Source organism: Phyllobates terribilis, unplaced genomic scaffold, assembly GCF_046119375.1.
Source record: "Phyllobates terribilis strain yellow unplaced genomic scaffold, ASM4611937v1 Scaffold_4__5_contigs__length_816908805, whole genome shotgun sequence".
In the NCBI taxonomy this organism is placed as follows: Eukaryota; Metazoa; Chordata; class Amphibia; order Anura; family Dendrobatidae; genus Phyllobates; species Phyllobates terribilis.
Window position 1 is genome coordinate 665,413,079 of NW_027362764.1, and position 16,125 is coordinate 665,429,203.

The 16,125-nt window shown below is 48.2% G+C and overlaps 1 protein-coding gene across 6 annotated transcripts in view; it reads right to left on the bottom strand.

Moving 5' to 3' along the window:
- Positions 1–16,125, bottom strand: part of LOC141265862 (uncharacterized) — a 1,005,842-nt gene that overhangs the window by 26,251 nt on the left and 963,466 nt on the right. For all 6 annotated transcript variants that reach the window (XM_073679503.1, XM_073679498.1, XM_073679502.1 and 3 more), the window contains 2 exons: positions 6,300–6,454; positions 4,417–4,579 (listed from right to left, as the gene is read on the bottom strand). In XM_073679503.1, the coding sequence (XP_073535604.1) occupies positions 4,417–4,579; positions 6,300–6,454 (318 nt within the window). The remainder of the gene's footprint in view (positions 1–4,416; positions 4,580–6,299; positions 6,455–16,125) is intronic.

Consider the following 16,125-nt stretch of genomic DNA (forward strand, 5'->3'; position numbering starts at 1 on the left):
AGGAAAGATCTGACCCAAGAGGAGTGAACAGGACTTGTGTCGGGCACGCTGCTCTGTGGATTTGTGTTTTCCATTGTGATATCAAAAACAATGGGGCTCTGTTCACACCACCATCAAGGATCCTTCCTGTCCTGTTTTCATTGCCATGATGCACTGAATATTGTTACCTACTGTTCTAGCCAAACTTGAAAAAAAACTTGACAGACCTGTTATACACCAGTAGGTAACAATCTGTCACAATAGATCATTTAAAAACTAAGCGCATTTTGTGGCCTTGTTTTTCTTATTCTTTTAGTACTAACTGGGTTTTACAACAGGTTACTGAGCTGGGATATCTGTCTCTCTGCATGAGTGAGTCTGTTAGCTCCAGTCTAATGCTGATTGGCTGATATCTTACCAGTGATGTCATGGTGATGTCATGCAGACACCGGTGGGTTTTCTCTGGAACCTCAGTGAGCACCTGTGTACAGTGGGTATGGAAAGTATTCAGACCCCTTTAAATTTTTCACTCTTTGTTTCATTGCAGCCATTTGGTAAATTCTAAAAAGTTCATTTTTTTTCTCATTAAAGTGCACTCTGCACGCCATCTTGACTGAAATAAACAGAAATGTAGAAATTTTTGCAAATTTATGAAAAAAGAAAAACTGAAATATCACATGGTCATAAGTATTCAGAAACTTTGCTCAGCATTGAGTAGACGCACCCTTTTGAGCTAGTACAGCCATGAGTCTTCTTGGGAATGATGCAACAGGTTTTCACACCTGGATTTGGGGATCCTCTGCCATTCTTCCTTGCAGATCCTCTCCAGTTCTGTCAGGTTGGATGGTGAACGTTGGTGGACAGCCATTTTCAGGTCTCTCCAGAGATGCTCAATTGGGTTTAGGTCAGGGCTCTGACTGGGCCAGTCAAGAATGGTCACAGAGTTGTTCTGAAGCCACTCCTTTGTTATTTTAGCTGTGTGCTTAGGGTCATTGTCTTGTTGGAAGGTGAACCTTCGGCCAAATCTGAGGTCCAGAGCACTCTGGAAGAGGTTTTCATCCAGGATATTTCTGTACTTGGCCACATTCATGTTTCCTTCAATTGCAACTAGTAGTCCTGTTCCTGCAGCTGAAAAACACCCCATAGCATTATGCTGCCACCACCATGTTTCACTGTTGGGATTATATTGGGCAGGTGATGAGCAGTGCCTGGTTTTCTCCACACATACCGCTTAGAATTATCACCAAAACATTCTATCTTCATCTCATCAGACCAGAGAATCTTATTTCTAATAGTCTGGGAGTCCTTCATGTGTTTTTGAGCAAACTCTATGCGGGCTTTCATATGTCTTGCACTGAGGAGAGGCTTCCATCGGGCCACTCTGCCATAAAGGCCTAACTGGTGGAGGGTTGCAGTGGAAGTTGACTTTGTGGGACTTTCTCCCATCTCCCTACTGCATCTCTGGAGCTCAGCCACAGTGATCTTGGGGTTCTTCTTTACCACTCTCACCAAGGCTCTTCTCCCACAACTGCTCAGTTTGGCTGGATAGCCAGGTCTAGGAAGACATGGGGTGGTCCCAATCTTCTTCCCTTTAAGGATTATGGAGGCCACTGTGCTCTTAGGAACCTTGAGTAATGCAGAAATTATTTTGTCACCTTGGCCAGATCTGTGCCTTGCCACAATTCTGTCTCTGAGCTCCTTGGGCAGTTCCTTTTAGCTCATGATTCTCATTTGGTCTGACATGCACTGTGAGCTGTGAGGTCTTACATAGACAGGTGTGTGCCTTTCCAAATCAAGTCCTATCAGTTTAATTAAACACAGCTGGACTCCAATGAAGGAGTAGAACCATCTCAAGGAGGATCACAAGGAAATGGACAGCATGTGACTTAAATATGAGCAAAGGGTCTGAGCAAAGGGCCTGAATACTTATGACCATGTGATATTTCAGTTTCTCTTGTTTAATAAATCTGCAAAAAATTCTACTTTTTTGTTTTTTTACAGTCAAAATGGGGTGCAGAATGTACTTTAATGATAAAAAAATGAACTTTTTAGAGTTTACCAAATGGCTGCAATGAAACAAAGAGAGAAAAATTTAAAGGGGTCTGAATACTCTCTGTACCCACTGTAAGTGCATGTGGCCGAGATAAGGTTATATTATAGCTGGGGATATGGGAGGCAGAATCCTGTGAATCCAGTGTTGTATGCAGATTGTCAAACATGACTTTACTTCAATACATACAGCGAGCTCTAGCAGTAATGGGAATCTGCTGGCATCAGCGGAGCATCCAACCTCAATGTGATCTATATCACTGTGTCATAGTGATCAAGCTTCCTATTATGCCACAGCAGAAAGTAAGGAGCCATACTGATTGTAATAAATAGGTACAGATCAATTAAAGGGTTATCCAGCCTTTAAAAATTGATTGCATATCCTTGGCAAATTCCTTCAATATTAGATCAGTGGGGGTCCGACTCTCTGCACCCGCTCGGATCAGCTCGCTGTAGGAAGACTCCGCAGCCTCTCAGTGTTTACAGTGGCTGCAGACTGCTTTGTACTTACCTGATCTGTAGGTTTTATTTCACTGACATTTAAGATATTGCAGTGTTTCTCCATTGAAAAGAAGGGGACACGAGTGCCGCAGCCTCTCCAAACAGCAGATCACTCGGGCACCCGTCAATAAAATATTGATACCAAAGAGTAAACCCATTTAAAGTGAGCCTGGCAAACGATTTATGTTGCCCAAACTACGGTCAGCATGAATCAGAGCCTGACGGCATGATTTCAGAGAAAATATAGTTAAAAGATCTGGCCGGGAATTGAGGGGGGAGATCATATATATAGTGCCATTAATGCCACAGCACTTTACAGACATTATCAGCACTGTCCCCAATTGGGGCTCACAATCTAGATTCCCTATCAGTATGTCTTTGTGGGAGGAAACCGGAGAACCCGGAGGAAACCCAGGCAAACACAGGGAGAACATACAAACTCCTTGCAGATGTTAACAATGGAAGTGCGGTTGGCCAGACAGGCTATTAAACGACCGTCGATCGGCTTACATATAGGTGATCGGCGGTTGTTTTATAGCTAGGGTCGGCCATCATAAATGCACCATTAGATGGCTGTCGGTTGACTCTGACAGGCTCACACATGCTCGCTTCAGCCCTGGCCAAAAAGCCTGCATTTAAATTCAGCATCTTCTTCTGTTTTGACATCATCTGTCAAAGCAACCTTGATGCCCCCATACACATCAGGAGGTTGCCCAGTTGCGCCAAAATCAGATTTATTTGCCAATAACAAACAGAAATCAAAGAAATCAGTTTATCTGCACTTATTTAAGGCCCTTACATATAGGGAGATGTGTAGTGTGTGGAGAAGAACCATTGTTAATACAATCGTTTGGACAATATACAGTATCTTCAGCAAAACAACCATTATTTTATTTCCTTTGCTCGCTGGCTTATCACAGGCCAATGATTCATGTGCTGACCATAGACATTCGATAGCTGTGAGCCAACAGTACTCTCTCTCAATCTCCTAAAACATGCATGAAGAAGAGGTGGATTGAAGGCGGCACAAGCGTCCGGCAAAATGAAGAATCCTTTAGTGAAAAATCCTTAAAGCAAGCAACTCTATCTGGAAGACATGTTAAAACTGACGTGTTCCTGGCGCACTCGGCGCCCTTAATCATAGTATGATTTTAAGGATTTTCCAATAAAGGATTCTCCATTTTACCGGATGGTTGTGCCGCCTTCAATCCACTTCTTCTTCACATCGGAGCTGTACTGCCCCAGCGGGATTCGGCACCCACCGGCGCTGTTGCCTCAGCTTCACATTCTCAAGCAGGCATGGTGGGCTGTTTCTCTACTATAATAATACATGCATGCTTGGTTTGGCTGAGCGTGCATATGTGTGAAAGAAGGAAGTCACTCCCAGGCCTCTCTGATGGTTCTCTCTCTAAACTCACCAATAGATACAAAACCTTGGCCGAGCATTTGTGTGTAGGGAGTACGCCATTGTCAGAGTCCTGCTTGATCACTCTCTTTCCCAGCAGATGAGTCGCGAGGCCCCCATACACATCAGATAATTGACGGGTCTGTACAATTTTTATGTGATCTGTCTGGGGGCCACAGATTCTGTCATTCTCACCGGATATACGCCTCTGTCAGTGTGTATATGGCCGAATTCACACTGTTTTTCGCAGACCGTGTACGAATTTCTATGCACAGACCAGCTGCGAGTATCTTGACCCGAACCCAACAGGCTCATATATGAGACTGTCCAGTTCAGGTCAGGAGACCCAAGACCAGTCCTGCACTAAACAAGTCTGGAAGCCCCAGCGTATAGACCCAGAGATTACAACTCATTATTCATTCATACTCCAATATGGAAACATCTCCGTACCGAATTCTGGTTTTGAACCTTTTTTTTCTCACCTCTTCCATTTGTTTTTTAGCTTCCAGAACTCTAGATTGCAAGTGGCCATTTCCTTTGGTCAGACGTGCGCAGTCCTCCATCATTTTGTTCCGCAGGTATTTATCTTCATCTGCTGTAAGTCGCTTTTCTGTCAACTGAGACCGTAACTTTTCTGCCTCTTTGCTGTGAAATATATAATTTTAGGCAATGACAACAATCCCTGGCACGGGGCAACCGGAGCCTAGGAAGAGCATTCTGCCCAAAGATTTATTAGTTCATTTGCTATAATATAAAAGTTTATGATATTATGATATTACAAGGGCTTTCTGAGTTGTCCCCAACTGCTGCAATCCTCGGCCTTCTATGAGAACGAGGGCACGACCCTCTCCTACAGTGGGCTCCTATAGCATGGCAAAGTGCCACTTCTCTTATGCCTGTTCTCTAAAGCATGTACACTAGTATTTTGCACTAAAAAAGGGCATTTTATTAATAAATGTGCAGCATTTTACAACTTTTTCAGAACTGATCAATTTTGTTAGGGGAATGAATGGTTGAGTGAAGGTGATGGGACTCTATTCACAGTCTATGGGAGTGATGGAGATAGCCCCTCAAACGCACAGTCATACAGGGAAGAGGAGTGTGGGATTCGGGACCTCCCCACAGTTGGGGGTCCTGTGGATACGTAATAAATAGCCATTGCTGGACAAACCTTTAAAAGATCAAAGATTTGGAAATGCATCATATAAAAAAAAATTAATGTAATGGCGAGTTGCCCTGTGAGCAATGAGTAACCCAAAATATACTGCATGGAGTCCGCAGAAGTAAGGACAAGCCTGGATGTGCGACTGATAGCTGACCTCTAAGGAATCTGATAATGGCTACAGCCCTGTATTAGGTGTAAATAGAAGTATTACCATTATAATGGCAAAGTCATTGTCAATCGTTTATCAGCCCCGGGTGAATCTGCTCCATGTAAATAGGCCCTTACTAAACTGCAGGGGACTTACACTACACGGGTATACATTATATAGATCACTATATCATTTATGTTAGAATGGCTTCTTTTATAATAATAGCCATACAGGCAGGGCACTGCTTTCCCATCTAGTCCTTAAAAGGGTTTTCCATTTATAATTTGTAAATGCCTTATTGGTTTGTTTGTGCTAGAAATAATAACCTCAGCAGTTCCCACCTTCTCCGACTCCAGTGACGCTTCTCTGCTGCTGCTCCCTCTCTGCTTTGACAGGCTGCTGTTGTGATGCAAGTGACTGCTGCAGCCAATCGTGAGGCCGATCAGCTCTGCCTTTGTAGAGGGCACTAGCTGATGAGCCCAGTGATGGATAGCAGAGGTCATGTGCACTATAGTCGTGACAACAATCTGCCAACAAAGATCTTTAAGGTGATCTACCTATACTGAGACCAGCTGACAAGGCATACATACATTTTTACAGTCGGAATGCTAGCTGTATGCAGATAGCTCCCCCTAGTGGTGGCTGCATGCAGACAGAGTTATATAAACCCAGAAAACAGAGCTTCCATGCACAGATATTATACAGAATTTTCACTCCTAAAAGGGTTTTCAGTTAAAAAAAAAATCAAATATGCTTCATGTCTCAGAGATGCCACATTCTTCACTATAAGTGCAGGGCCTGGCAGCACCCCCAGGTTTGTGCCCGCTACAGTGCAGCATTGCGAGCTGTGTGTGGGGGGCTGGCCGACTGCTCATTTCAATAGCTAAGCTCACCACCACTCTTTGAGAGCCTCAGCTGGTGTAATGAAGGGAATGATGTGTACTGTATGCACTGATATATAGACAAGCTCTGCAACATTGGGCAGGTGCTTTGACTCCTATGGAAATGGATGCATTGCTAGCTCTGAGATTTGGGACGTCCCGTACACATACCGAAGCTCAGACACAATCCGCTCCTGTACAGACTGAGCAGTGGATAAATACTGTTCCTCCAGCTGATGGACGGCAGACTGTAAGGACAGGCATTCTGATCTCTTCTCCGACAGTTGTGCTTCCACAGATTCCTGCTGAGTTACTTGTTCCTGAAGCTGACAAATAACAATGGAGATGCTGAATGCCGCACTACAGAACCTGGGATGGCTCCAGCACACTTACACCAGGATGTTACTTCTTTTTGTTGTACTTCAATAAAAGTCTAAATCTAAAAATTCAATGAAAACAACCTCAATGGTGTCTTTGTAATATCTATAGGTCCAGGAAACATGTAGTTACCCACGAGCAGTGCCATGTATATAGTGGGCGCAGGGACTGCAGGGGCCTTGGAGCAATACTATTGTAACCTGACAGTAAACACATTCTGTCTAGGTGTTATACCTCTTTATATCTCGTAAGTAATTTAATTTGCAAAGTTTGGCAAAAGTCAGATAAAACAAATTAGGGGTGTGGTCCATCTAACAAGTTACACTCAAATTTGGTACAATACCTACTTACCAGAATTTCTACAGTTGACAAACTTTGAGAATTGGAGGATGGCCGGCATAGCCGGCAGGTAGTCAACTGGTATGTAAAGACACACTTAAAATATTCATAGCGTTGCAAGAGGAGTTTCATCTGCTAGGGAGTTGCTTCTACTAGTACCTTCAAATCAAGCATGCTTATACTGCCCAGAGTAAAGTGGAAATTATGTTCAAAATTAAGTTAAAAAAGATGTGGTTTTGGACTGTGTATGTTTAATGGGTGATACTAAAGGAGTAATATCTAATATCTATAATGATTGGTAATGCAAAACTAGGAGGGATAGCTAACACTAGAGAAGACAGAGAAAGCATTCAGCAGGATCTAGATAAGCTTGAACAATGGGCAGTGACTAACAGAATGGTATTTAACAGGGAGAAATGCAAGACTCTAAATTTGGGCAAGAAAAATGAAAATGACATCTACAGAATGGGAGGAATAGAACTAAGCAACAGCATGTGTGAAAAAGACTTGGGTATACTAATAGATCACAGACTGCGCATGAGTCAACAGTGTGATGCAGTAGCAGCAAAAAAAAAGGCAAACACAGTTCTGTGATGTATTACAAGAATCATAGAGAGTCTAGATCACGTGAAAATGATCCCCCTCTACTCCTCCTTAGCCAGACCTCATCTGGAATACTGTCCAGGTTTTGGGCACCACATTATAAAAAATACATAAAAACACTGTAGCAAGTTCAAAGAAGAGCTACCAGGATGGTGAGCGGACTGCAAACTATGTCCTACGAAGAACGGGTAAAGGATTTAGGAATGCTTAGCTTGCAAAAAAGAAGGCCAAGAGGAGACTTAATAGCTGTCTACAAATATCTGAAGGGATGTCACAGTGTATTGTATGGTCAATCTTACCTGTATTTCACAATTTATATGGCATCTTTGGTGTCCTTAAGATTTTTTTTACTATGTTTATGGTTGGTATATGGGAGTGGGTGGGATGGGGAGTTGGGGAGAAAAAGTTGATGATGTACAATTGTTTATATGTTTGTGATTTTGAAAACTAATAAAAATGTATCCGATAAAAAAGACACATGCTGCCAGAACCACGCACAGCAGAATGATGCTGCCCGAACCACGCACAGCAGAATGATGCTGCCCGAACCACGCACAGCAGAATGATGCTGCCCGAACCATGTAGAGCAGAATGATGTTGCCTGAACCACGTACAGAAGAATGATGCTGCCCAAACCACGTAGAGCAGAATGATGCTGCCCGAAACATGTAGAGCAGAATGATGCTGCCCGAACCACGCACAGCAGAATGATGCTGCCCAAACCACGTAGAGCAGAATGATGCTGCCCAAACCATGTAGAGCAGAATGATGCCGCCCGAACCACGCTCAGCAGAATGATGCTGCCCGAACCACGCACAGCAGAATGATGCTGCCCGAACAACACAGAGCAGAATGATGCTGCCCGAACCAAGTACAGCAGAATGATGCTGCCTGAACCACATATAGCAGAATGATGCTGCCCGAACCACGTACAGAATGATGCTGCTCACACCATGGACAGCAGACACATGCTGCCCAAACCACATACAGCGGACAGATGCTGCCAAAACCACGGACAGCAGAATGATGCTGCCCGAACCACATACAGCATGTTTCAGACACTGACTCCATAATTTCAGCTCTGCTTCACTTGAGAGACAGGTACTCTCTATATGCATACAGGGGGAGACACCTGTCACTCAAACAGGATTGGGGTGGGGAGAAACAGCCGTGGACCGGCCCCTGCGACTAGTAATCCGAGTACCATAGTTCCCTCCGGCTTTTACTCAAGATACACCATTGCCCATGAGCAGCAGTAAAACTACACCAATATCGCTGCTATTCGATCTATCTATGGATAAGTCTATCGAGTGGAGATCACACTGTAGCGGATTAAAGGGAATCTGTCACCCCTGGCACTTATCAGACCTCTAATATGGGCATACAGGTGATAGAAATGTGAATCTATACCTACCTGTATGCCTCATATTAGAGGTCTTGTTGCAGTGATATGGCTTTTTATTCTTTACAGTTTTTGACACTTGCGGGCCAGGGGACGGGAAGAAATACCCGCCTTCTGTTTGAATTATAATTTTTTCCCCCCTCTAAGACCTCTAATATGGGCCATACAGGTAAGTATAAATTCACATTTCTATCACCTGTATGCCCATATTAGAGGTCTGATAAGTGCCACGGGGTGATTCCCTTTAATGTTCACACAATGGAATTTATAGTCCCTATAGCATCTACAATAGATTTTAAAGGGACTTTGTCAGCACAGAACAACTGTTCAAACCAAGCACATGCGCTCAGTGCTTCAAGGTGGGACCAATCATTTATATACACCTTCCCACCTGCTTGTTTCCCATCTATCTCCGTCCTTCTCTGGCTCTATGAATCCAGAGCTGTCAATAAAATAAGAGGGAGGGAGGAGACAGAGGGACAATAAGCAGGTGGGAATGTGCATATAAATGATTGGCCCCTGTATGAAGCACCGAGCGCCTGTGCTTGGTTTGAACAGTCATTCTGTGCTGATAGAGTCCCAGTTCAAGACCAGACAATTTTCCCATTTCCCCCATTCACAATCAGACACATTTCCAGGGCACAGAGGGGTAGGGCTTTCATACATGCTGTATTAAGCACTCTAATTTATTTTCTCATTTAGTAATTCAGATATTTGCCTCTTTTTTCCGTGATACATGGGGGCTAATTTTTATGCCATTTTTATAGTTACATTTTCCATATCGACAAAAAAATATATAAGGAAATAAGATTTTGTATTTCATAGTTTTAAATTTGTTAAGACAACAGATTTATAGTAGTTGCTTTTACCCCTCTTCCCACTTTTTGAAAGTGGACGCGGTTTAGCGGGAGAAGCAAGGCCAACAACGAACCAGCACAAAGACAGTAAATGGCTCATTGCAGACAGATTTAATTTTTTGGCTTGAAGACATCCTACAATACATCAACCACTAAATGTTGGCACATTTCACCCCAACATTCATATCTCAAAATAGAAGAGGAAAGGTATTGGAAAATTCAGGCCCTGATTCATCATTGTTTTTGCACCTGTTTTTTCTCTAGTTTTGAGTGTTTTGTGCCTTTTTTGTTTGCACCCAGTGCATTATTTTATTTACACCTTTTTTAAGTCTATTTTATATGTGTCTGTCAGCTTTTGTCTATTTTATATGTGTCTGTCAGTTTTTTTTCTGCTTTGTTGGCGGAGTCTAGCAGATGTTTTAGCCTAATTCATCAATTACGACTTGTTAAAAAGTCGCAAAATTTGGTGAAACTTCACTTTGGTTCCCGCCGGTGTATTTTTGAAAACTCAAAACTCCAGTAGTTATGCTCAATTTTATGTGACTTTTGGCACCATTGTGTGACTTTTGGTGCCAAAAGTCGCAAAAAAAAAAAACAGTTCAAAACAGGAAAAAAGCTCATTTATTTACTTTGCGCCAAACTCATGAATCGCATTTGTTATTTTAATGAATTTGATGCTGTGATGAAAGCCGGCCGGTGGGTGCAGCTCTCTGGCGCCCCCTTACCTCTCAGGTCAGTCAAGGTACTGCACCTAGAGAAAGTAGTGCCAGGTAGCTGCAACCAGCGCAGGGAACACGGTAGTGTGTTATCCCTTCAACGTCACTACACAGCACAACTCGCTAGCGCCCTCTTAGCCTCAGGTCAGTCAAGGAACTGCACCTAGGATAAGCGGTCGCCAGAGAGACTGTCCTGTAACCTACTGGGTATCGGGGCCCTCGGTAGTGAGGGCGGTATATATATCTTCCTTGGCCGCGCCAGGAATATATATATCTGAACCTCCGACCGTCACTACCAGCCTTCCCCAATCCCCAGTTGGTATGCTGCCACCAGTCCCTATTTTAGATATACGCCCAGTCCGTGAATGGGCCTATATCGGGTCAGGAACCAACCCTGGGTAGCGTTTTTGGCTTGAGCCGAGCTCACACGGACGTGCGTTCGTTATGCAGAATAAAAGGCAGGCCCACAATTACTTGAGGTAATTGATTATAATAATACACTAGATACACGATATACAACTAAATATACACAGGTATAAGGTCAGGCTAAACTATACAACAATGGAATACAACACACAGAATCACCACAGCATATCAGTTACCGGTTTCTTGATTTTCTTGTGACGCAGGGAGAGGATTCTGCGGTCGCAGGCACGGTTCTTTGTTACAGGCTGAGGCCTACCACCGCATGGTCAAACTGCTCCTCCCCTTGGTGGCCTCAGCTGGTGCTCAGATGTTCAGCACACCACTCTTGGGTCAAGACTGACTTGTCTCTTGTCTGTCCTGCTATCTTACCTGCCCCGTCCCGCCCACTGCTGGTGAGGTCAGCTGGCTCAGTCTCCACCCTCAGGTCTAACTTCGATCAGAAGCCCAAATTCTATGGAACCCAATAACTTCTTCTGGGATGGTCTCATGATACCCCCAGGGGTTCCCATGGATTCGGGCCGCCGTAACCGACCTTTTGATATCAATTATGATACCATACGGTCCTCAGGAATGGCTCCGCGCTATATCTTGGCTTCCAGAGCACGTACAAACGTCTACCGCGGAGGCTTGCGTGCGCAATGGCTCCGGGACGCCGTGATATTTTTTTATTGGCCCATCCCACGCAACATGCGTGTACTATTCATGTTTCTATATCTTATGCCTCCATGCTTGTGACAGACAAAGAAACTAGTCCTATGGGACAAATGGTCAGGTACAGATAGACGAAGCACCCCCCCCTGCTGGCTGTGTTTCCTCTCGAAGTCTTTGAAGCTCCTAGCATTCAAGTGTTAAGTAGGCTTCTTATCTTACAGGAGCCTGGATGGGGGGAAACTATCTAGTTGACGTTTTAACAGAAGGTCCCAAGGGTGGGGGCTGCTGAAGTGTGGCCATCCCTGGATATGATTTATCATTACCAAGATGGCGGCTACAGGTTCATCACACCTCCCCCTATACGAGGGCGCGAGGGGGTAGCACATTCCTGTGTTCCCCCGTGCGTCCTTCTGCACCCTCCCCTTGCCGGGATAACCCGTCAGCGTTACCGTGGTCACGGCCTCTTCTGTGGCGAATGGAGAAGTGGTACTGCTGGAGAGCGAGGCTCCAGCGTAGCAACCTGCCATTCGACCCAGAGACCGTGTGTAACCAGCTGAGGGGGTTGTGGTCCGTCTCCACGGTGAAATGGCTCCCGTACAAGTAGGGCTGCAGACGCTGCAGGGCCCATACAATTGCCAGGCATTCTTTTTCCACCGTGGAGTAAGCCACCTCCCGGGGCAGTAGCTTCCTGCTCAGGTACAAGACAGGATGTTCCTGGCCTGTCGTGTTGACCTGACTTAGCACAGCACCGAGGCCAAAGTCACTGGCGTCGGTCTGTACCACAAACGGCCGGTCGAAGTCGGCAGCTTGCAGTACAGGGGAGCTACTTAGGGCGGCCTTGAGTGCCCCGAAAGCTGTCTCGCAGGCGACTGTCCAGTCGACTGCGACGGGCAGCTTCTTCTTGGTGAGGTCCGTCAGGGGCTTGGCCAGGGTGCTATAGTGTGGGACGAACCTCCTATAGTACCCGGCGGTCCCCAAGAAGGACATCACCTGCTTTTTGGTCCTAGGAGTGGGCCAGGATGCGATGGCATCCACTTTCCCCGGTTCTGGCTTCAGAACCCCCCCGCCTACCCGGTGACCCAGGTAGAGGACCTCACTCATGCCCAGCTGGCACTTTTCCGGCTTGATGGTCAAGCCTGCCCGGTGGATCCGACCGAGCACCTGCCGCAGGTGCTCTAGGTGATCCTCCCAAGTGGGACTGAAGACTGCAATATCGTCCAAGTACGCAGCCGCGTACCCTTCAAGTCCCTCAAGCAGCGTATTGACCATCCGCTGAAAAGTGGCAGGGGCATTCTTCATGCCGAATGGCATCACTGTGGACTCGTACAGTCCAAAAGGGGTGATAAAGGCAGAGCGTTCCCTTGCCGCGGGGGTCAGAGGAATCTGCCAGTACCCCCGGCTCAGATCCATGATGGTCAGGTACTTAGCCCCGGCCATCCGATCGAGCAGGTCATCGATGCGTGGTATGGGGAACGCATCGGTGGCCGTTACAGCGTTGAGCCCCCGGTAGTCCACGCAGAACCGTGTAGTTCGGTCCTTCTTTGGTACGAGGACTACAGGCGAGGCCCACGCGCTGCTGGATGCCTGGATCACCCCCAGCTTCAGCATCTCGTCTATCTCTTGGCGCATGTTTCCCTGCACCTCGAAAGAGACCCGATATGCTGAACGCCGGATCGGCGGGTGATCGCCAGTGTCCACGTCGTGGACAGCCATCTCAGTCCTTCCGGGCAGGCTGCTGAACAGCCCCCGGAAGGGGTGCAGGGTGGTCCCCAGCTGGGACCGTTGGTCCTCCGTGAGCTGGTGGCCAACCCCCACATCCTCGATGGACCCACCCGCCTTGGCTTGGGTGAGCAGATCCAGGAGGGTTTCTACCTCTCCTTCCTCGGGAAGGTTGCACACTGGGTGGGCAGTCGCTTCCCGCTCATGATGAGCCTTCATCATGTTCACGTGGAAGGCCTTCCTCCTTCCACGGGCGTGATCCAGGGTGACCAGATAGGTGACGGCATTGAGTTTCTGGTGCACGAAGTAGGGACCTTCCCAGGCTGCCTGAAGCTTGTTCTGTGGTACGGGGACCAGTACCCACACCTTTTGACCCACCTGGTAGGTCCTCTCACAAGCATTCTGGTCGTACCACCGCTTCTGGTCGGCCTGGGCCTGGGCCATATTGTCCTGCACCAGCTTTGCCAAGGCCATCATCCTGTCCCGGTGGCGCACGACATACTCGATGACCGACACCTCGGGGGTGGCCAAATCCCCTTCCCATGCTTCCTTCACCAGAGCCAGGGGGCCCCGTACCCGTCGCCCGTACAGGAGCTCAAAGGGGGAGAACCCCGTTGAGGCCTGCGGAACCTCCCGGTAAGCAATTAGGAGGTGTGGGAGGTAACGCTCCCAGTCTCTCCCGTGGGAGTCGACCAACATCTTAAGCATCTGCTTTAAGGTGCCATTGAACCGCTCACACAGGCCATTAGTCTGTGGGTGATACGGGCTGGCCACCAGATGTTGCACCTGCATTTGCTTACAGAGGGACTCCATCAGCCGCGACATGAACTGGGTCCCTCGGTCGGTGAGCATTTCCTGGGGGAAACCCACTCTGGAGAAGATCTCCAGTAAGGCGGTAGCCACCTTGTCGGCCCGAATGGACGACAAAGCTACCGCTTCCGGGTACCGGGTGGCATAGTCCACTACCGTGAGTATGAAGCATTTCCCGGAGTGGCTGGGAGTGGACAGAGGTCCAATAAGATCCACAGCGACCCTCGAGAAAGGCTCTTCGATGATTGGCAGAGTTACCAGTGGGGCTTTGGGGCGCGGCCCCGCCTTCCCCACCCTCTGACAGGTGTCACACGAACGGCAGTAGGCACCCACCGCTGCTCCCATCCCAGGCCAGTAGAAATGCTGAGCTATCCTGGCCTTGGTTTTAGCGATCCCTAGGGGTCCGGCCATCGGAATCTCGTGTGCGATCCGCAACAATTCCGCCCTGAACGGATAGGGTACCACTAACTGTCGGTCCCTGGGCCACGCCTCCGGTGAACCCTGCTGGACCGTTACCCGGTACAGCCGTCCCTGGTCCCAGACCACACGCTCGCAGTCTGACTCCATGGGAGGCTGTGCCGCCTGTTCCTTGAGAGCTTTCAGGCTGTCGTCTGCTTCCAACGCAGCCTGAAATTCCTGACTTGATGTGGCCAGAATCGACGAAACTGCCACATCCTCCGTCAGCCCCTCCGGGCATGTCACCTGGCCGCTGTCTGACCCGGCAGACACTTGGTCAGAAGTGGGGAAGCCGTCGGACCTCTGCAAGGCTCCTTGGGCTCCGACGCTCCCACTCCTGGTGACAGCGGCTATGACCGCTGTGACCGTGGGTAGTGCCTGCTTCCCCTCTGTTTCTGACCAAGCCGCCCGATCAGGCAGGCTTCCTAGGCCTTTGGACATCTCGGATGTGGGGAACTCCTGCCCTGGGGTCTTACCTGGCGGCTCCTCTCTTGGGACACCCCCACCTCCCATGGCCTGTTCCTCCCCCTGCAGTGGGCCTATACTCAGCAGCCTGGATACCCCTGGGAGCCCTACACTGCCGGTAGCTGCCCCCCTCTCCATCCCTGAGCTTCCCTCTACAGAATCCTGCCCGCCCCCTCCCTCACCGGAGGACAAGAGGTCACGGCACGCCGGCTGAGCACCTCTGCGGGCATCCCCACACTCCCCACCTGCTTTCACTAACCCTGTTTGTGTTGTGTCTGTGCAGGTGTTACCCTCAGGTTTCACTCCCTCCTCCTCAGCAGGACACACACTACATACAACATGGTTGGCATTAGCAGCAGACAAATCAATACACTCTTGGGGGGCCGAACTTGGGGGTTCAGAGGGTACATACTGCGATACTAGACGCCCCAAGTCGGTCCCTAATAAAACATTTGCGGGAATATTTGGCGTTACTCCCACCTCCCGCATCCCCCTTCCGGCACCCCAGTCCAAATACACCATGGCAACGGGAAGTGCCGGCTCCACGCCTCCAACCCCGGAGACGGAAAGAGTCTTTCCTGGTACCAAGTCCTGGGGGGACACCACCTCAGGCCGTACCAGTGTTCGTTCAGCGCCCGTGTCCCGCAGTCCCATGACCGCAGAACGGCCTATGGTGACGGGTTGGATGTTGTCCAGGGACCTACCACCACCCCCTCCCACACACAAAACATTGGGCGCTCTCTGGGACTGGGATGGGGTCTTTTGGCGCTGGGGACACTCAGCCCTAAAGTGTCCTGGTTTGTTGCATAGATGACAACGTCTTACGTCTGGTCCTTGCCTGGAGAGGGCAACAGGGGGATACACCCCTTGTGTTCTAGGGGCCGGGGAAACAGGGGCATGACTGGGCTTACCCCCTCTCCAGGTGCTGCTGGCAGACTTCTTCAGCTCAGGCGCCCTGTTATTGGCATACTCGTCTGCCAGGGCGGCTGTAGCAGAAGCCCCTGTTGGTTTTCGGTCACGGAGGAACTGTCGGAGGTCCTCTGGGCAGTTCCACAAGAACTGCTCCGTGACGAACAGTTCCTGGACCTCCTGGCGGGTAGTAAGCGCTAGACCCGAGGTCCAGTGCTCTGCGGCTCTCAACAGCGCCCGCATATGATCGGTCCAGGTGTCCTTGG